A 20891-nucleotide genomic window follows, 5' to 3' on the forward strand; every position below is an offset into this window, starting at 1 on the left:
TTACACACTATACACACACACATACACACACGCATACACAGGTATTACGCATGGTTTATACACATATTCATTCATATACACACACAAACATACAGTACACACACGGGCATTACACTGGATTTATACACACACTTAAATATATACACACACACCTATACACAGACACAGACACACAGACACAGACACACACACACACACACACACACAGACACAGACACAGACACAGACATAGACACACACACACACACACACACACACAGACACAGACACACACACACCTGAGTCCCACAGCCAGCATGGGTTCCAGCAGCTCCTTGATGTCCTGGTGTATGCTGGGCCCCATGGCACGGGACAGCATGCTGATACAGGTGAACACGGTGGCATCCACCTGCATGGTCTTCTGTCTCCTGAGAGAGGGGGGGAAACAGAGAGAGCAGAGTCACTCTGCTCACAGCGCCACCCACAGCATGGGAGGAGAGGGAAAACAGAGAAAGCAGAGTCACACAGCTCACAGCGCCACCCACAGCATGGGAGGAGTGGGGAAACAGAGAAAGCAGAATCACACAGCTCGCAGCGCCACCCGCAGCGCAGGAGGAACAGGAAACAAGAGAAAGCAGAATCACACAGCTCGCAGCGCCACCCGCAGCGCAGGAGGAACAGGAAACAAGAGAATGCAGAATCACACAGCTCACAGTGCCACCCGCAGCACGGGAGGAGTGGGAAAACAGAGAAAGCAGAGTCACTCAGCTCACAGCGCCACCCACAGCATGGGAGGAGAGGGAAAACAGAAAGCAGAGTCACTCTGCTCACAGCGCCACCCGCAGCGCGGGAGGAGCGGGAAAACAGAAAGCAGAGTCACACAGCTCACAGCGCCACCTGCAGCGCGGGAGGAGCGGGAAACAAAGAGGAGTCACACAGCTCACAGCGCCACCCACAGCATGGGAGGAGAGGGAAAACAGAGAAAGCAGAGTCACTCAGCTCACAGCGCCACCCACAGCATGGGAGGAGTGGGAAACAAAGAGGAGTCACACAGCTCACAGCGCCACCCACAGCACGAGAGGAGTCGGAAACAGAGAGACGTCACACTGCTCACAGCGTCACCCGCAGCTCAGGAGGAGTGGGTAACAGAGAAAGCAGAATCACACAGCTCACAGCGCCACCCGCAGTTCGGGAGGACTGACGCGCGGACGGCTCGCGGGTGAGGTGGAGGGGGGACTCACTTGTGCGCGAAGTCCTTGGGGGGCAGGGCGGCTTTGATGATCTCCAGGATCTTGGTGAGGTAGGGCTGGATCTCGGCCCGCACCGCCACCACCAGCAGCCCCAGCGCCTGGAAGGCCGCCGTGCGCTCCTTCTCCTTCTTCAGGCAGCCCAGCAGGTGGCTCATGGTGTCCGACAGGTACTGGTCTGGAAAAGACACGGGATTTTACCCTACGGCCACCAGGAAGGAGAGGAGACCCAGCAGGGTCGCTCAGAAGGACCAGAGACCCCCAACACTAAACAGAGTCAGATATATCACTGTGCATTTAGGCTGTGGTCGAAATCAAGCCTTCCATTTTATTGGCATATGGGGAGTAATCATGATGGTTCCCTGAAGAATGAACATTTATAGTTTGCACAACACAGACACCTCTGGAATCAGCAGAGAACACAGAACAGAAGGAGAGCACCGTTGGGGTTGTGCTGCACACCTGTGAAGTTGTGCGGTTGGAAGGCTGCCAGGCGGGGCAGCAGGTTCAGGATGGTCATCTGGATCAGAGGGTTCTTACTGGTCCGGTACTTCAGCACCCAGCGACACACCTGAGAGACCAGAGCACCAATCAGAAACGCCCACACAAGCGCCGTCTCCTCCATTTTCAAATGCGAATGTACTGAAGTTTGAATAGAAAAAAAAACTTCTGAATTGTCAAACATTAACACTGACATATGTAATAACATGCACACTGAAGATCTATCTTTTTTCCCCGTTTCAAAACATTACAACTTGCTTCTGTAGCCTCTTAAACTAGCCAATCAAAGAAGAGCCCGCTCACACACACACACACACACACACACTAGGCACCTGTACACACACATGTACACAGATGATCACTAGTACAGTCATCAAATGTACACACACACAATCACATAAACACCCTCACACAGAAGAAAAAACAAAACAAAACGAAACACAAAGCAGACACAAGCACGCAGACGTCCCCTGTGGAAGACCCCAAAGCGCCTGACCTGGTCGAAGCGCTCCTCCATCAGCTCGCGGCAGTACCGGCTCTCCACCAGCGTGCTCTTGGAGGGGACGGGCGTGGCGCCGAAGCTCAGGAAGCCCTGGGGCGTGCTGTATCCCAGAAGCCCCAGCAGCGCGTTGGACTGCTGCGGCTGCACAGACTGGAAGCTGGTGAAGGGCGTGATGTGGCGGGGCTTGGTCCCGAAGCCCATCAGCTCCTTGCAGTACTTGTCGTGGACCAGCTGCTGCTGGGTGATCTCCTCCATCTCCTCGCGCATGCGCTGGGGGGGGGGGGGCAGGGGGGGTATCAGCAACGGCAGGCTTAAAGCTTTATGAACCTCAGACAAGATATAGATAAGTATACATCTAACCAAAAAACATGCATGTCAAGTTAGGTATACTCCTGCCCACTGCCCTTGACCAAGGCACGGGCCTCAGAACTGGTCCCTGGGCACTGCACTGTGGCTACCCACTGCTCCTGAGTAGCTAAGATGGGTCAGCCGCACCAGACAAATTACCCCACGAGGTCAATAAAATAAAGTATAACTAAGTGTGACGTTATCAGCGTTCTACAGCATGGCACATCAAATCTTAAAGCAAAGGAATGCCTCTAATCTATTCTGTCAGGGGTGCGAAGAGGAGTGTTAAATCGCAGCTCTGAATTTCAGCGCTGCGGTTTCAGTTATCAGGGCTTGTGTGTCCGTTTCGTACGAGGTGGGGGCCTCACCTCCCCCTCCATGCTGCTGATCCGGACCAGCTCGTTCAGGATCAGCAGGGCACCGTGGACCCGGTCGTCACGGTTCATCCCTTTTTCTTTGGACAGACTCTCGTCAAAACCCTTCTCCGCCTCCTCGAAGGTTTGCTAATGGATAACACGGATGTAAAAAACATAAAAAATCAGCAATCCATGCAGTGCAGCTCAAGTCTTTCACTTACATCTGCACAAGCACTATGGGCAGTCTAAAGCAAAAGTCAACACTGAACAGTCATAAATTAAATTACGACAGAAATGGAAGGTCAGACTTAAAATAAATTAAGACCGTTCATTTGAGAACTCAAACATACACGTACACAAAATTGTTTTGAAAATATAAGCAGTTATTTCAGGGTCGGAATATCATGCATACTGCGCGCTGGACTTTAACAAGTATGGAAAATTCTGGAATTGATCCATAATGCACTGCTGGCACAGTGTTTCTGCCGGTCGTGGGGGGCAGGGTACAGTCTTATACCTTGTACCACTGCGGTTTCTGCATCTCCTTGGTCTCCCTCTGCGTGGTGAGGATCAGGGAGGCCCTGAGGGCGGAGACGGCGCCCTCGCGGATGGCCTGCTTCGAGTCCCACACCGCGTAGAAGATGTTGTCGAAGAAGGGCTGCACCTGCTGGAAGAAGAAGGTGGGTGCGCTGACGGCCAGCTCCCGCAGCACCAGCACCTGGAAGGGGCACAAAGACGCGGTTTTAGGAACACCCAGCGTGCCCTCACTGAGCACAGAGTCCTAACTCAACACCACAGCGGATACACTCCGTCTCAGCATGCGGACCCCTGGCTTTTGGAGGCGAGGTAATGTTGCTGCGTTGTGAAGTGGGAGACTTCAATAGCACGTTGACCAAGGTGCCATTGATGGCCAATAGCAAAGGTATATAAATGCAGTGCAATGCCTTTGGGAACCTCAAGATAAAAACTGATTTGAATGACGTTCATTTCGGTCGCTAACAAAAGCTAACTACCTAGCTAGTCTGCCAGGGTGCAATTATAACAGCTAACCTAACTAGCTAGCTAGCTGTAGCCTACCATAAATATCAGGCCAACAAGCCGGACTCCCCACATTCCAAAATCTCTCTTCCTCTGGGATCTAGAGATGACCAATGAGAAAAGCGAGGACAGGCGTCCAAATGGGTCAGAGGTCACCGGTCAGAGCCGCCGTGGGGCCTCAGTGCTCACCGCTGCGTGGCGTCTGCCTTCGTTCCTGTCTGCCCCCAGCCACTCCAGCGCCCTCTTCACCTCGAACTCCACATACTCCGCGGTGAAGGTGTCCCCCGCCATGGACAGGTGGCCCATGGCCTTGGAGGCCATCTCCATGACTACGGGGTCGCTGGAGGGCAGCAGGTTGCGCAGGTAGTTCGCGAAGCGGCTGATTCTGGTGGCATTTCCTCCCTCCACTCCTATCAAGCTCACTGAGAACGAGAGAACAGGCCCGCTGTTGTTCCGCACGTAGACCCTCTTATTGGAGGAGGACCAAACAGCCAATTGAAATGTTTAAAAAAATGTCTACCTCTGGGTAGAAACAACCAGACCTTTTGAACAATTTTACAATATACCTCATTCCAAGGGCTGGATATTTCTCATTATAAATGGTTTTTTTTTTAGGCGAGTCCAAATTTTGGTAACCAGGCTAATACTAAGTGTTTAATGATTTGATGTGACAGGAGCTGCTGTTCAAGCTCCCTGGCTGGACACCCCCTACATGCTGCACGTGCCCGACAAATAGCTGGGGAACTCGAATGCACCAGGACTGCGGTTAAAATGTGTAAGCAGACAGGTGACTGAAGTGAGCTTGTGTATTTCGGTCTTACCCCAATCCTTCAAAGAGAGCGTTCTTCCCACTGCACTCACCAATGGCAAGAATTCCACCTTTCTTCTCGTTCACGTCAGAGCTGGACACCAGCTCAAAGATATGATGGTTCAGCTCATCGTAGAAAGTGGTTGCTTCTTCTTGGCTCAGCTTTAGACAGAAATGTGGAGGGGGGAGGGGGCAGATTTATGATATTAAGCTAATGTGAATTCAAACACGTTTAATATAGCCACGTCGAGCCACGTGACTATTCTAAGGTAATGAATGGTCGGAGACGAACAGAATGTGTACACTGACAGAGACGTGAGTTGTGCTTCTCTACCTCTCTCAGTTCTGTCGTGACATAGTGCTGGAGGTCCTTGGCGGCTTTGGCCCGAGTCTCCTCGTTGCGGCTTTTGAGGCCACTGACGAACTGCTGCAACACCGTCGCCGTGCCGGACATGGTGGCAGCAGTAACAGCAGGATACCGCTGCCCACCGGGGAACCTACACAGAGGGAAGCAGCTCCGTTTCAGTCGCCGTTACATTTAAATATTGTGCGAACCTGTGTGTTGCATCTTTATGCAGCGCCCAGGGTCATTCCATATGCACAGTTCTAACGAAACTACTTGGTGACCAAGTTCGCAAATGGCACGCACTGCAAAATTAAATGTTGACAACTTGGTGTTGTACAATACGTCTAATGAAATTGCCGTATTTTCTAGCTAGCTAACAACAAACCAAAACATGTTAGCTAGCAAGCGAAGAAGCAAAAACAACTGGCCTCCTTCTATGCCCGGTGTTGCAAACACGTGTTTTTAACATTCTACACAACTACATTTTGGACGATCGATGATGATAATGACTAGCAAAGATATACATGCAGTGCAATGCCTTTGGGAACCTCGTCAAGATAAAAACTGATATGAATGATGTTCTTTTTGGTAGCTACCGTTAGCTAACTACCTAGCTAGTCTGCTACGGTACAATCATGACTGCTAACCTAGCTAGCTAGCTGTAGCTTACTGTAAATAACTGGACAGCAAGCTAGACTTCCTACATTCCATTGGCGTCATCCACAAAATGTATTCCAATTCACGACGTTTAAATAACGTTCAAGTAAAGAATTCATGTAGCTAAAATAGCTTACTCTTGGATCTATTTATTGAAAATTTGATATTTGTCTAGCTGCGGAACACAACACTCATCTTCATTGAAGAAGCTAAACACTTGAGACAACCGAACAGTTAGGGGGCGGCTCCCCGAGCAGGCTAGTAGAACGACGTTTATTTTATCCAATGATGAACTGAATAAATTGATTGACAACCATCTTATCCAGTGAAAATAGGCTTGCACTCTGAAAACATTCCAAGAAGAGGCGGGATTTTTCAATAATGTATTCTGTGATCTGTACTGGAATGTCCAACCAACAGAACGTCTGACCAATCACATGATCAAAATGACCAATAACAGCTTTGCCGGAGGTTCAACCACAGAGTCTGCCAAACACAGAGCAGAGATGGGTTTGTCCGGGTTGGCCACCCTCTTTGGTCGGACAGCCAGTACGGCCGCTTCATGTGGCCTTTGCCTGTGTTCAAATGTACATTTTCTCCGTTTCATACGTGAAAGAGCGCTGTTTTCTGAGCTTCTTCTGCAGGATTTCCCCTGGTGATCTCCCTCTAAAATTCTTCAATTGTTTTTTTTTTGGCGAGTTGATTTACATTTTACGTTTTCGGTTTACACCACTGGATATATCACTGAACCAAGGAAGTGCACTGTCTGTTGATAGATTCAACAGTACAGTATCTCTCCTTGGATCTCAGTCTGTGGTCCTGTCATTACAAGCTTGCCTTTCTAACCGGGACACCATAAAAAGCCCTCAGAATTATAACATGCTAACGTCTCTGAAGTTTATGTTGGCTATAATAAATTAGACACATAAAAAAATAACTGATACATGTGGTGTAGCAGGGGTTTTATAGCAGACAGAGGGTTTACTTTCTGTACAAGGGGAAACAAACCATTGTCTCAGCTATTATCATGGCATTGACCTCCCCTTTCAAATGAGTCAACATGACCTGATTGGCAATGGAATGCAGGACTCTTTTTTCCAAAGAGCACATGTCCTCCTAAGTTGAAAAATGTAGGAGCGCACTAAATGCCTCCCAATTTGTAGATGTGATCCTTAATTATTTTTTTCTGTCAGCTCACATCAATTTTCTGGAGCAAAGGCTCGTAAAATGGGAGTACTGTAGAGCCCTGGAGTGATCCGGCGAATTGGAAATTTGTGTATATTTGTGTATGGAAATGTCAACAGTGTGTTCTTGCTTTTCAGGCACTGATGTTGTAAGAGCTGCCTCTGAGCATGTCCACCATCTTGCAGCAGGTGACCCCCCCTCTCTTCACAACATTTACATGGTCTGGGACCCCCGTGGGGTCTGTTGACAAGGTTCCCAACTCTGTCTGCTGCTCATCATTCAGAGAGAGCGCTAGGAGCGGCGCACGCCACATATGAAACCTATGCACTTGTTGTACGTCGCTCTGGATAAGAGCGTCTGCTAAATGCCTATAATGTAATGTAATGTAATGTAATATGACAAGGCAGACTGCCCCCATTTCTGGCTGGCGATGTACCCCCCCATCAGTTCTCATCAGGGCCACAAACTTTATGAAACTTTAATTCTGGAAAATGCCCTAAAAACGGCACCGTTTTGCCGTTATCTTTTGTCCTCATCAAGTATTTTTAATTCATTAAAATAAAACCGTAATCACAGAATAGTTTTAGAACGATAAGCTTTAATTTGACGTAAGTTTTCACTTTCCTCCAGTAGGGGGCACACTTGCTTACTGGTTTATTGCCTCGTGCTTTGGCTAAATAGTGATTTTCTAAACTGCTAAATAGTTTTTAGGTCAGAAAAATGCAAATTTTTTATTTGATTTCAGGCAGCCCTTATTAGGTTGATAATGGAATTAATGTAAAATTTTCAAATCCTATAAAGCATTGTTGTGAATTACATCTATGCAATTTTTATAACATAAAATAAATTTACAATCTGTTTTACAAGGCAAGTTAACATTTTATCTTTTTTAAGTAACAAGACATTAATTTCATACCAATGTGCATTATTTTATGTCAGCATGATGTCTTTTAAAATGCACTAATGGCACAACAGGCAGCTTGCTACAGTTTGCGTTGTTTTAAAAGTAGCCACAAGGAGGCACTATACTACAGTCTTTTCAATATCAATAGCTATCAACTTTGGAGGAGTATTTGAGGACTATTCTCTTGTAGGTTGCTTTTTTCTTTGAAATGTTTTGTATACGTATTTTGTTGCATTTACACTTGGATAGGGGGTGGATGTTATTCATCATTTGTGTCCATCTTTTCTATTTACACTGCAAAAATGTTCCATTGTATTTTATTTAGTGGTTTTCCTTAAACACCCCTGAATCAAACCAGTAAGGTCTGCGTATTGGTTCACACATGCCAATGTCTGAGTGCAAGCAGTGGACCCAGAGGGACCTACCGAAGAACTGCGGTTATGAAATGGTTTTGTCCTGCCAAACTCCTCCTCAACAACCCTGTCTGAGCCCTGCTGAAAACAGCATTAATCGTTAAAAGGCACAGACACGGAGAGCTGAGGAGCGGCAGGCCAGGAGAGGTTTCATCTGCGCTTCTCTTTCTCCTCTTTACACAGATTCATCCCTCTCTCCTCTGGGCCCTCTTTATTGTCTTTGTACAAGCATATGCGGACCATCTCAGCGCGTGGGCCCACGAGAACAGACGCCATCTGTGTACCCACACAGGGCTTTCTCTGCAACAACAACAAAAAAAAGCCTTTTCTTCTTTCATTATCCTCCCTCATGCCTCAAGCTCAAACTATTCTGAGACCCATATAAAGAAATAAATTGAAAAGTAAGAGAGAATTCAGGACCTTCGGCCGAAATGTCACCACTGCCAAATGGCACGGTGCTGAAGGGGGGTCGAGACGGGACGGTTAATAATTTGCGATGAACAAACAGTGGCAGTCGGGCCCCTGGCTCCCCCCTCCCCTCCCCTCCCCTTGCGGTGTTCAATGGAAGATAAGGTTTCCGGACAGGAGCGAAGCTGACATCACCGTTAGGGAGAGAAGAAAATAAGATCCCCCCCACCCACCCCCCAGACGTCACCGCGGAAGCCCAGAGTCATGTGACATGTGCCCAGCCGTCTGCGCTGTGAGTCGGGTAAGACTCATAAGCAGACCAGGGCGGAATTAACCCGCTCCCGGAGTTCCAGAACGCCGCCGCGACAGATGGTGGGAGAATGTGCAGAAGCCGGTCCCATTGAGCCCACTGTGTCCTCAGTCCACAGGTAGTATGTGCTGCCTTTAGGACATTCAGAAGGCCATGTTACAGCTTTGGAAAGGTGCACAGTCTCCCCGGAGAGGTCAGCAACCACACCTTTGTAGGGTATTTTTTTTTCCTCATAAAAAAATCACTTTAATCATTTTTAACAGTATAAAACATTTATTTTAGTAAAATGGTGTAAGCTTGTATATGCCAATCTTCAAGTGCAACAGAATCCAAGCTTGACACACACTAGGTTTTCTACAGTAGGTGATGCATGGTGTTGCGATCCGTCTATCTGTAATATAATTGAAAATCATCATCCTCTCAGCATTCTAAGAAACGAGAAAAGACCACTGCTATTATAAAACAGTTCCATATTTATTGCAAAATATCCTTTACAGAATACAACTGAATAAAACAACAACAACATAGGGGGGATGAACAATAAGGCCAACAGTAGAACTGGAAGTGCTGTACACACACAGACAGTAACTGTTGTTTAAATACTTTTTTATAGCAAATTTGCACATTTCTAAAGTGACCCTTGACCCTTCTGCACACGTGCCGTGACCTGTACACTGACCCCAAAAAGGAACACACTCCTTACAGACTATGGACACCAGATGAGTTGCTTTGAATGTCTATTTTGTTTCAGATAAAATAGAACTTAAAATTCAAGCATGAAACCTTTTTCTGTTCAATAATTGTTTTAATAATAAGAAAAAGTAAAAATAAAATAAAGTTTGGCTCAAAAAAAAAAAATACAGTAAGATGCAATTAAATATTCGCAAATGCAGCCATTTTTACTTACATATTCCAAGTTGAATAATATAGGAAAACATTACTCCAATTATGGCAAATCATCCCCCAACGATGGCCACTACAAATTAGCAGTGTTCCAAATTACTTAGCACTTCCTTGAAAGCAAGTTCACAAGAGAATCTTCATAAATGATCCAATTTATTTATTTATGCAATACAAAATATTGCATGGAAAGAGGAAGTGTAGTATTAGCTTTGAGAAAAAGGAAGCAAGAGCCATGTGCATTTGAGAATATGGCGTTCAGTCCTTCATCTGCAAAAAGGAGGGACATCTGATATTTTGGAACACTGCTCACTTTTTTTAACAGCATAATTCTTCAGCTCATAGCAAACTAATGCATTCAGCCATTCTGCTGAGATACAAAGGCATTCACTTTTCTACCTAATAAATACTGTTGCCATACCCAGGACAAATATATTTTCAATTTCCGTATTTTTTTTTTTTTTGTGTTTTTGTTTTTTTTAAATTACAAATAAAAACAGTCTAACATTTAGAGCAGACTATTAGATTCCCTGGCCTCAGACACATGGAATTATGTAACGAGAGAAGACGATGAATTGAAGTAGCTGAATGAAGCTCAGGTGACTTCGGTAAAGAACTGTACCTAGTGCGGGTGTGAAGCTCTATGGTCGCTTCCTGGGAAGATTTGGCACTGGTGCAGCAGTACTTCCTTTCTCCGACTCTCACACACCCGACAAGCGTTTCACAAAAGGCAGAGTACAATGATTACATTTCTCACATTCAAATGTACATCTTTTAACGTCGGCTCTGCAGAACAGGGGGCTACAAAACCCCTGTCACAGGAAGTCCACAATACAAAATTAAAATTAAGATGAAAATATATTTATATATGTATACATATATATATATTTAAATGCTTAAGCCCTTCTGAAACAAAACATTTAAAAGCATGACTCGCTGGAAAATACATGGAATCTGAACGACGCACAGATCCGGTGATGATGTTATTGACAACGGGACCAAGTCAGGTCAGTCTCTGAATGCTCTGTGGCTGTGAAGCAGTTCTGGACAGGTGCACGCATCATCGCACACATTTTGCCCTTCGGATTCAAAATCGCAGTGTAGCAAATATTAGAAAAGATCTGCGCTCAAAGGCTGCCAAATGCTCGCTTCTTTGACTGAGAAAGCCACGACACTCCTCTTCACGGTGTGCTCAGCTTTGGTACGACTCATGTTCATACGGTCGAACATGTTTGTTTCGTTAACTTCTGTGTTCGAACCAACCAAAGCTGGTGCCAGCAAGTATGCATGCTGATTGGCTCAAAAATAAAAAATGGAGATACTAGATACATGAGTATTCCTGGCTCAAACCAATTCAAGCGTACGCTTGCGCTTGTCTCTCGGTGGGTTGATCTGGCAACCCGGGATGCAGTTGTCGGGGGGGTGACCGTGCGGGTCTACTGTGTTCCCAGGAGAGAAATGAGTTGTGTGGTATGAGGGGAAAAGGACCTCCACTGTGATGCCATCCACTGTGATGTCACGCGCAGGGACAGACCAGCGTGTTCCGAAAACCTTCGCCAAGGTTCCGTCAATATGCGAAGCCACTTCTCTTACAGGGTGAGAACGCAGCTAGCGCGTCTCAGCCTGTGCTGTGCCTGAGCTGTATTCCAGGTTAGGGACGAAAATGAGAACGTCCCTTTCGTTTGAAACTGAAGTCATTGCTACCTTTATGAAACACCTTTTTTTTCAGATCCAAGCGCCAAAAAAAAAGGGGCTTGGACTTTCCCTTTGAGAAGCCCGAGGTGATTCGAGTGGTGATTACTGCCGGACCCTGAGTAGATAAAACGGGTTTGAGTACTTCAAGCAGGATGGGTTTCGCTAAGATATCTAAATTAAGGATTTCGATAAATAGGAAAATTTTTACTTCAGACAAAAATAAAACAGTACTCATTAACTGCTACTTAAAAACAAATAATAAACACCCATTATCTTACAATATACAGACAAACTTGTGCGTATGCATGTATGGATGGATGTTTGCTTGTGAATATGCATATTTACATATGCATACATACACATAGTACATACATAAATACATACACATCTCAATAAAAGGTAAATCTTGTTGACATTCAGCTACTGCGTGACGCGTGAACTTGCAACGGCCTGCTGCGTGAGGCTACTCTCTATTCAAGCAGCTTTAAGCACTCCACCAGGATCACAGGAACCAGGGGGAGAGAAAGAGCAGGGTTACCACTGTGCCAAAACTCTTCCACGAGTGAGCGCGGAATGACGGAAACCGAACGCAAAATGAAAAGGTGGACAGAGAAAACCGCAGCGACAGACAGAAGAGAAAGGGACGAAGTAAAATCTATTTCTCTGCATGTCTGTAAACAAGATGACGGAGCGGACGGGTGGTTGCGAAGGGGGGGGGGGGTCAGGAGAAGTGATATAGTTTATTTGGCCCCTTCTGGACCTCGTGTGTGCCTGCTGGGGGGTGGGGGGGTAGGGGTGGGCCACTTAAAGTCAGAGCGGCTTGGGGAATAATGATGTAACAGACGACGCCTGGGAGCATGGTGGAACAGCCTTAGCACCACCCACTTCTCTCCTGACCCCCCCCCCCCCTCTATTTCTCTCTCTCTCTCTCGCTGCACCTGTGCCGGGCCATGAGGTCACGTCACCCCACAAACCGCCCCATGACGTGTCCGACGGCAACGCAGCCGCGTCTTGCATGCAGCGATGGGCGGTGTGGATTTCCACAGGCCCGGATCGGCACCCCGGCCCAACCAAGGGGCTGGAACAAGGGCTGGGGGAGGTCCCCAGCGTGGAGGGGGCGGTGAAGGGGAGGGGCTGGGGCTGGGGTGAGGGTGGGCGGTGCCAGCTGGTCCGGATCAGAGGGGCTGGACGAGCAGAGACGCGTGGATTGGACGAAGGCGGGGGGGAGGGGTGCGGGGGGCGGGGCTCCGGGCGGGCGTCAGACGAACAGCTGGATGCGCTCGCGGATGGTCTGCCTGCAGATGGGGCAGGTCTTGAGGGCCGCGCTGCAGTCTATGCAGGAGGCGTGGCCGCACTGGAAGACCAGCTTGATTTGGTTGTCGATGCAGATGGGGCAGGTGATGCGCTCCTCCATTTGCCTGTAGCGCGACTGCAGCTGCTCCAGCAGGTTATGCTGCTCCGAGTTCTCCGAGCTGGGACTGCAGTCCACCTCCGTTTGGTCTGGGGGGGGGACGGACACGGACACACACACACACACACACACAGACACAAACACACAGACACAAACACACACACACACAGACAGACACAAACACACACACGCACACACACACACACACAGACACACACACAGACACAAACACACACACGCACACAGACACACACAGACACACACACACACACACACACACAGAGACACAAACACACACCACACAACACACACAACACAGACACAGACACACAACAGACACAAACAGCACGCACGACACACACACAACAGCACCACAGAGACGACACACACAGACACAAACACACACAACACAACACAAACACCAGACATTTTGAACACACAGAACACAAACAAGTACACACAAATACACAGACACAGACACACACACACAGACAGACGCACGCACACACACACACACAGACACAAACACACACACACACACACACATAGACACACACAGACACAAATACACACACACACACACACAGACACAAACACACACACACACACACAGACACAGACACAAACACACACACACACACACACACACACACACAAACACAAACACACACGCACGCACACACAACACAAACAAGTACACACAAATACACAGACACAGACACACACACAGACAGACACACACAGATGCACGCACACACACACAAACAAAAAACACACACATAGTTCAGCATAGTTCTTCATATGCCAACATAACACCTTAATGATCAGTTTTGAAGACTAACAGAAGAAAATCAGTGGTGGTGGTGGCGATGAAAAATAAAAATAACCTTAATGCAGTCCACAATGGAAACTCAATCATTTTGTAATCAAGACTGTGGCCTCCAGGGCATAGCATTGTGCTGTGATAACACACGATGCTGTTGCCCCTTTCTGGGGACCTGTACAGGGAGAGCCTCAGGTTCCCATTAGTAAGACTCAGGACCCAGCAGGTAATGGAGGCAGGTACCTTGTCTGATTTTCTTGGTAATCGTGACCTGGCATTTGATGCATTTCTTCATTCGATGAGCACATTCTGCAGAACAGAGGAGGCATGCATTACATCACACCAGCAAGGGTTCAGTGGCAAGAACCTGTCCAAAAAGAAAACTTCACACAGGCGCACACACACGCGCACACACACACACATGCATGAATGCACACACACACGCACGCACACACACAAACACATACAGACACACACACACACGCACTCACACACACATGCACACACACATGTATGCACACAAGCACACGCACGTACACACACACATGCGCACACACACACACTCACCTTCACAGGCCACGCTGTGCTGGCAGGGGGCGAACAGGATGAGCAGTGCCAGCTCGGAGCAGATGAGGCATTCGCTGGGCCCCGGCAGGGTGGGCATCACCAGGTTGGTCATGGTGTTGGGCGTGGTGTGTACCCGCCGCAGGCTGGCGCTGCTGCTGCCCGTGCCAGAGGTGATGCCCTGGAGCTGCTGCGACCTGAGCAGGGCACAGACAGAACAGACCGGGTCAGTCTCCAGCCCCCGGGGTCAATCCCCACCACCACCCCTGGTTAGTCCCCACAACCCCCTGGATCAGTCCCCACCCCACCCTGGGTCAGTCCCCACACCCCATGGGTCAACCAAGAAGAGTGATTAAACTTTATAAGCTTCCTGTGCTTCAAGCCTCACCCATAGGGGGTGCTGAACCACAAAGTGGGCGGGGCAGAACTTATACCTGTGCTTATCGGAGAAGTGGGCAGAGCAAAGCATATACCTGTGCTTATTGGAGAAGTGGGCGGGGCAGAGCATGTACCTGTGCTTATCAGGGAAGTGGGTGGGGCAGAGCATGTAGCTGTGCTTTTTGGGGAAGTGGGCGGGGCAGAGCATGTACCTGTGCTTATTGGGGAAGTGGGCGGAGCAGCGCATGTACCTGTGCTTTTTGGGGAAGTGGGCGGAGCAGCGCATGTACCTGTGCTTTTTGGGGAAGTGGGCGGGGCAGAGCATGTACCTGTGCTTTTTGGGGAAGTGGGCGGGGCAGAGCATGTACCTGTGTTTTTTGGGGAAGTGGGCGGGGCAGAGCATGTACCTGTGCTTTTCGGAGAAGTTCTTGATGAGCTGCATGACGGCGCTGTCCGTCACCAGGTCCAGCGGGCTCTTGCCCTTGTGATTGGCGTAGTTGATGTCCGCCCCCTCCTGCGCCAGGAAGCAGGCGATGGCGGCGCCAACGTTCAGCTCCGTGTTACCCAGCAACCCCGAGCCGTTCAGCTGCGCCGCAAAACCACACACAGTGAGGAAGGTCAGAAGACCCCCAAAATCTGGCAAATACTCCACACACAGAGAGGACTGTCAGAAGACCTCCCTAATCTGGGGACTACTCCACACACAGAGAGGACCGTCAGAAGACATCCATAATCTGGGAACTACTCCAAGCAGAGAGGACGGTCAGAAGCCCTCCCTAATCTGGGAACTACTCCAGGCAGAGAGGACGGTCAGAAGCCCTCCCTAATCTGGGAACCACACCATACAACTCCCCAATTTAGAGCTGACTCATGTGTGCTGAGCTAATTAAGATATTAATATGTTAACAGGATAATAAGAACCGGACGTGTACAGCACTTCTGCACAGAGATCACGTACAGGAAGTGTAACCCGACAGTAAAAAGCTGAATTTGGTTTCAAGTTTTACTTTCCTGATATTTTTTCTTTCCCTCCACCAAACGAGCAGTGAGTGGCGAAGCCGAGAAGGCGTCCTGTGTGGTCCGCACCGCGCGCCTCCGCATTCCAACACGCTTACAAGCAAAGCGAACAGGCCGCCAGCTCAGATGAGACGCAGGTAATCGGATTTCATATTGTGGAGGAGATAATCTGCAATAACCGTACATCGTGCTCAGGGGCGGGGGGGGGGGGGGGGGGGGGGAGGGGGGGGGCAGTCAGGTGATACCATCACGCGATACAACCACGCCACAATCCAATTCCGCTACTCCCAAACCGCCGCTCGGCCCATTACCGCTACAGAAACGTGGCGGTAAGCCTGGTGCAGGTAATCTGCGGACAGGGACGCGTGCGAGCGCAGGAGCTGTGGGGTTTGGGCGCCTCTCTGACAGGCTGTAATGCGCCAGAGGTGCGGATCTGACAGGGCCAAATCGAATCAGGGGCCCCGAGCCGGGTCCCTGGGGGGGGGGGCGAACCCGCTGACACGCTGACAGCGCGGACGCGGCGGCGAGCCACCTTCAGAAGGGCAGCCTGCGGGGTCTGGCGTCTCTCCAGCGCACTGCAGCGCGGGGACGAAGAGGAGGAGGAGGAAGAGGTGGAGGAACAGTACGACGAGGAGGAGGTGGAGGTGGAGGAGGAGGATTAGAGCGAAGAGGAGGTGGAGGAAAAGGTGGAGGAGGAGGAGGGACGAAGAGGACGAGACGGACGGGGAGGCGGCGGGCGGCGCTCACCCGCGCGTACAGGGACGAGCCCTCGCCCTCGGTGGTCGCCATGGTAGCGGCGAGCTGCTGCCGGCCCAGGGCCACGTGCATGGCGGTGTCGCCGTCCTCGTCCTCCACGTTGACGTCGGCGCCCTCCGACACCAGCAGCTGCACCAGCTCGGCGTGGCCCTGCGTCACCGCCAGCTGCAGCGGCGTCTGGTTGCGGTTGTTCCGGATGTTGACGTCACAGCGGCCCTGCGGGGGGGGGGGGGGGGGGGGGGCAGAGGTGGGGTGTCAGTGACATCACAGACAGAAGCTGCAGGGGGGTTTGTTAAAACATGTCTGGCTGTTTTTGGGCTGTATAACCACCCCAGCTCAGCAGAAATGGGGACGGCTACACACTGAAGTAGAACACAGCCATCCAGAGCACTCTGGGTATTTGCTCGTCCGATTTCATTGTAAAAGTTAGTCAGTAAAAAGTGATGGTGAAGTTAAAAGCCTGGGTCTCAGACACTGGCCCGAGTTGAGTGAGCGCTGTGTCCATGTATCGCTGTCACGTATTCACCGAGGAAAAAAACAGCCCTCTCCCTGGCTGTGATTGGCTGTTTCCCAACCAGCCTCCAGTGTGATTGGCTGTTTCCCAACCAGCCACCAGAGGGAGGTCTCGTTTACAGTGGAAGCGAATGAGGGGGTGGGGGGTGGAAGGTGGGGGTTAGAGGAAGGGAGGGGGCGGGATCCCGGCGCCCTCACCTCTTTGATGAGGATCTCGGCCACGTCTCGGTGGTTGTTGAGCGCGGCCAGGTGCAGGGCGGAGAAGCCGTCCTCCTTCTTCACGTCCACCAGCTGCCGCGCCCGCGCCAGGATCTTCTCCATCGCCCTGCACCGCACAGAGACACCGCGAGCGCCGTCACACACCGCACACCAGAGCCAGCCCCCTCACCCTCACACACACACCGCACACCGTCAGACACCGCGAGCGCCGTCACACACCGCACACCAGAGCCAGCCCCCTCACCCTCACACACACACACCGCACACCAGAGCCAACCCCTCACCCTCACCCTCTCACACACACACACCGCACACCGTCAGACACCGCGAGGCCGTCACACACCTCACACCAAGCCACGCCCCTCACCCTCCACACACACGCACACCGTCAGACACCGCGAGCGCCGTCACACACCGCACACCAGAGCCAGCCCCCTCACCCTCTCACACACACACACACACACGCACACCAGAGCCAGCCCCCTCACCCCCTCACCCTCTCACACACACACACACACCGCACACCGTCAGACACCGCGAGCGCCGTCACACACCGCACACCAGAGCCAGCCCCTCACCCTCTCACACACACCACACCGCACACCAGAGCCAACCCCCTCACCCTCACACACACACACACACACACACACACACCAGAGCCAACCCCCTCACCCTCACACACACACACACCGCACACCAGAGCCAAACCCCCTCACCCTCTCACACACACACACACACACGCACCGCACACCAGAGCCAACCCCCTCACCCTCACCCTCTCACACACACACACAGCCCGGCGGCCGCTGGGGAATACTGAGCGTTTCTCTAGCTTGCGTAAGAGCGAATTCCGAGCGCAGGAGGGCTTTTCCGCGAACGGAGATTAGGGCAGGCTCTGGAGGCCTGACCTCCAGACACGGCTCAACCTGTCTTAGCGGATTTTCTCGTTTTCCCAAACCCTGGCCAATCGTAAAAAAGCTTCACCCCCACCCCCTATCCCCCAACCACTCTCCTGGCATACTTTTATAGGCAGAAATAAAGATGCTTCGAATGCCCCCCTGATCATCCTAACTCACTCTAATGTCTGTGACACTGTAACTAATGTCATTTTAAACTGCCCTGCTCAACCCTGGTAAGTAATGTCTCATTCTAGCGAGGATATGAGGGGAAACCACATCACGTGAGGAGAATCAGAACAGGTATTTTTAACGACCTAGCATATCCGTTTTCTGTTCGCTGCGATCCATTAATAATGCAGACAGAACAGCGGTAAAACAAGACTGCCTAGCGAACACGCTGCTCACCCCTTCAAGGTGTGAAAATCACAAGTACGTTATCAGAATGTTCTCAACTGAACATTCTAATGCTGATGTAACAATCGCCGCCGGTAACTGAAAGCAACGGAGTTCTAGAACACTGGTTTAGAATTTTGAAAAAACATAAAACATAGATAAAAACGTAGCTACCACATAAATGTACTGCAGCGAAGGGTTCATTTCCGTATAAAATGGACCACATTTACGGGTCTCGGGGCCGAGGGCGAGAGGGAGAGGCTCTCCACTTCTCCATCGCTCGGTCTCGCCAGAGGGACCAGGCCAACAGGGCTCCTGCTCCAGAGCGTTAGGTCCGCTTGGGTGTTTAACGAAGCGACTGTGTTGAGTAAACAGATACAGGAAAACTGATCTGCTGCAGAATGCCTACTAAATCACACACCCCCTCAAAATAGGGTCTGATTGACAAAAGGGGGATCCAATCACACGTGCCTGTGCTGCTCTAGGATCTGCTTTTACTCTCCCGATTGGCTGGGCCCTGCCAAGGGAAGGTTTCGGCAAACTGATTTTGTCGTGGTCAAAAATTTGCAGTGTCGTGACTCTTACATTCAGCAAGTGAATCTCATTAGAGGAGCATTTATTTTTTAGCCAAAACAGCAAAGCTGCAGTCTCTAAAAACCACGGCTCACTTTCAAACGGCCAAACCGCAGCACACACAGAGGAAGATGAGTGTCAAACAGCCGCCATGTTTACCAGGACAAACACCCTGCGATCGTTCCTCCATCTCTCACACACTGTGCACACTGCACAAGCAGAGCAGGTATGGAGGGCTCTGGGGGGGGGAGGGGGGGCATGATCAGGACTCGTCTGTCCTGTTTCTACTCGGCTCCTTATTACAGTACCCCGGAGCGCTGCTGAAGGTTCTGTGGACACAAACCCCCCCCCGGGGGACGTGGAGGTCATGGGTACCCGCAGTGCGGATGGCTTGGGGGGGGGGGGGTGACAGCTGTAGCTGTTTCCTTCTTCTCTCCCTCCAGTCCGCACCTCTCTCCTCTCGCTCCCCCACTCCTCCTCCCATCCTCAATCCGCACTCCAGCCCCCGCCCCACCCCCACCCCACCCTCCCCTCCCCCTGCAGCTCTGTGAAATTAAGTCTCTAACAGGCTTCAGCTTTGTCACGCGTCTCCTCTGTCTCACCTACACCCCCCCCCCCCCATTTAGATCATCACATAATCACCCCCCAGAATCTCACAGGGAGGGGCGTTCCCTCTCCTGTCACCATTCACATTTTTACTGCTTCTTATTGCACTCGTTCCATCTATTTTATTGCACTAGTTCTGATTATAGTCTACACACACATATCCACACACACACAGACACACTTCGGTAATATAAAATACCCCAAACAGCAGCGGTACCCTTAATGGGGCCTGCTCCCTTTGCCATTTTTCTTTCAGAAACAAGTTAATGGCCGATGTTCTGTTTCTGGGGGAGGACACCTCCATGTCTTTAAGAACAGACAGTGTGTGACTCAGGATGTGACTCAAGGCCAAATCAACAGTGAGTGCGACTAGAGGGATGTGCTGATTGTGGGAGCATAGAAAACAAATTAAAACATGGAATAAGTATTAAATCAACAAAGTGTAAATTGTGTGTGTTTGTGTGTGTGCTAATGAGAGTAAGAGATGAAACTACAGAAAGACAGATATGCGTCTAGTTTGCTTGGAGCTGTGTCCTGGTTCTATATACGTCTCTATAAATCTCATGGCACTTTTTTTTGCAGATAATGTGGATATGATTGGTCCATAGGTAGGGAGGCGGAGTCTGTGGAACAGTAGGGGTCCTCTCCAAGTCACACACAACCTCTTCCCACAGTAGAACTGGGCCAATGTCCTCTCTCTACATCTTCCTAAATACATTCCACTCCCAAAAAAACAAATAAGTACTTCAATCAGCAGAAAAGCAGCAGTGGTCAACAGAAAACAGATCCCAGGGTTTTGACAAAAATAAAGCTTTGGACAGATGCTTAAATACATGACTAAAGTGCAATAAAAATGAAGATACGAGCAGAAAAAACAAACATGAACTTTGGAAACTGCTGCTCCATTTCATGCCTTTGACAGTCCTCTGACAGCAGTATGTCACCAGAGATTTACGCTTTTGAGCATCTGTGAGGCCTAGTAAACAGAGCGTGTGTGTGTATGTGTGCTAGTTTCTGTGTATGTGTGAGTGTGTGCACACACTTGTGTGTGTGTGCGTGTGTGTGCGAGTGTGTGTGTATGTGTGAGTGTGTGCGCACGCTTGTGTGTGTGTGAGTGTGCGTGTGAGTGTGCGAGTGTGTGT

The 20891-nt window shown here is 49.9% G+C and overlaps 2 protein-coding genes across 10 annotated transcripts in view; both read right to left on the reverse strand.

The window, feature by feature from the left end:
- Positions 1-5916, reverse strand: part of mtor (mechanistic target of rapamycin kinase) — a 103200-nt gene extending 97284 nt beyond the window's left edge. The window contains exons 1-10 of the mRNA XM_064300251.1: positions 5796-5916; positions 5114-5276; positions 4833-4941; positions 4161-4393; positions 3451-3651; positions 2946-3080; positions 2224-2499; positions 1689-1797; positions 1221-1404; positions 279-407 (exon numbers count right to left, since the gene is read on the reverse strand). Of these exons, the coding sequence (XP_064156321.1) occupies positions 279-407; positions 1221-1404; positions 1689-1797; positions 2224-2499; positions 2946-3080; positions 3451-3651; positions 4161-4393; positions 4833-4941; positions 5114-5276; positions 5796-5845 (1589 nt within the window). The 5' untranslated portion in view covers positions 5846-5916. The remainder of the gene's footprint in view (positions 1-278; positions 408-1220; positions 1405-1688; positions 1798-2223; positions 2500-2945; positions 3081-3450; positions 3652-4160; positions 4394-4832; positions 4942-5113; positions 5277-5795) is intronic.
- A 3539-nt stretch (positions 5917-9455) lies between these two features.
- mib2 (MIB E3 ubiquitin protein ligase 2) overlaps positions 9456-20891 on the reverse strand; it is a 70093-nt gene continuing 58657 nt past the window's right edge. For all 9 annotated transcript variants that reach the window (XM_064300860.1, XM_064300861.1, XM_064300856.1 and 6 more), the window contains 6 exons: positions 17258-17384; positions 16538-16762; positions 15181-15359; positions 14399-14592; positions 14075-14140; positions 9456-13097 (listed from right to left, as the gene is read on the reverse strand). In XM_064300860.1, coding sequence (XP_064156930.1) covers positions 12856-13097; positions 14075-14140; positions 14399-14592; positions 15181-15359; positions 16538-16762; positions 17258-17384 — 1033 coding nt within the window. In that variant the 3' untranslated portion in view covers positions 9456-12855. The remainder of the gene's footprint in view (positions 13098-14074; positions 14141-14398; positions 14593-15180; positions 15360-16537; positions 16763-17257; positions 17385-20891) is intronic.

The sequence above is a fragment of the Anguilla rostrata genome, chromosome 11, assembly GCF_018555375.3.
Source record: "Anguilla rostrata isolate EN2019 chromosome 11, ASM1855537v3, whole genome shotgun sequence".
NCBI classification, from domain to species: Eukaryota; Metazoa; Chordata; class Actinopteri; order Anguilliformes; family Anguillidae; genus Anguilla; species Anguilla rostrata.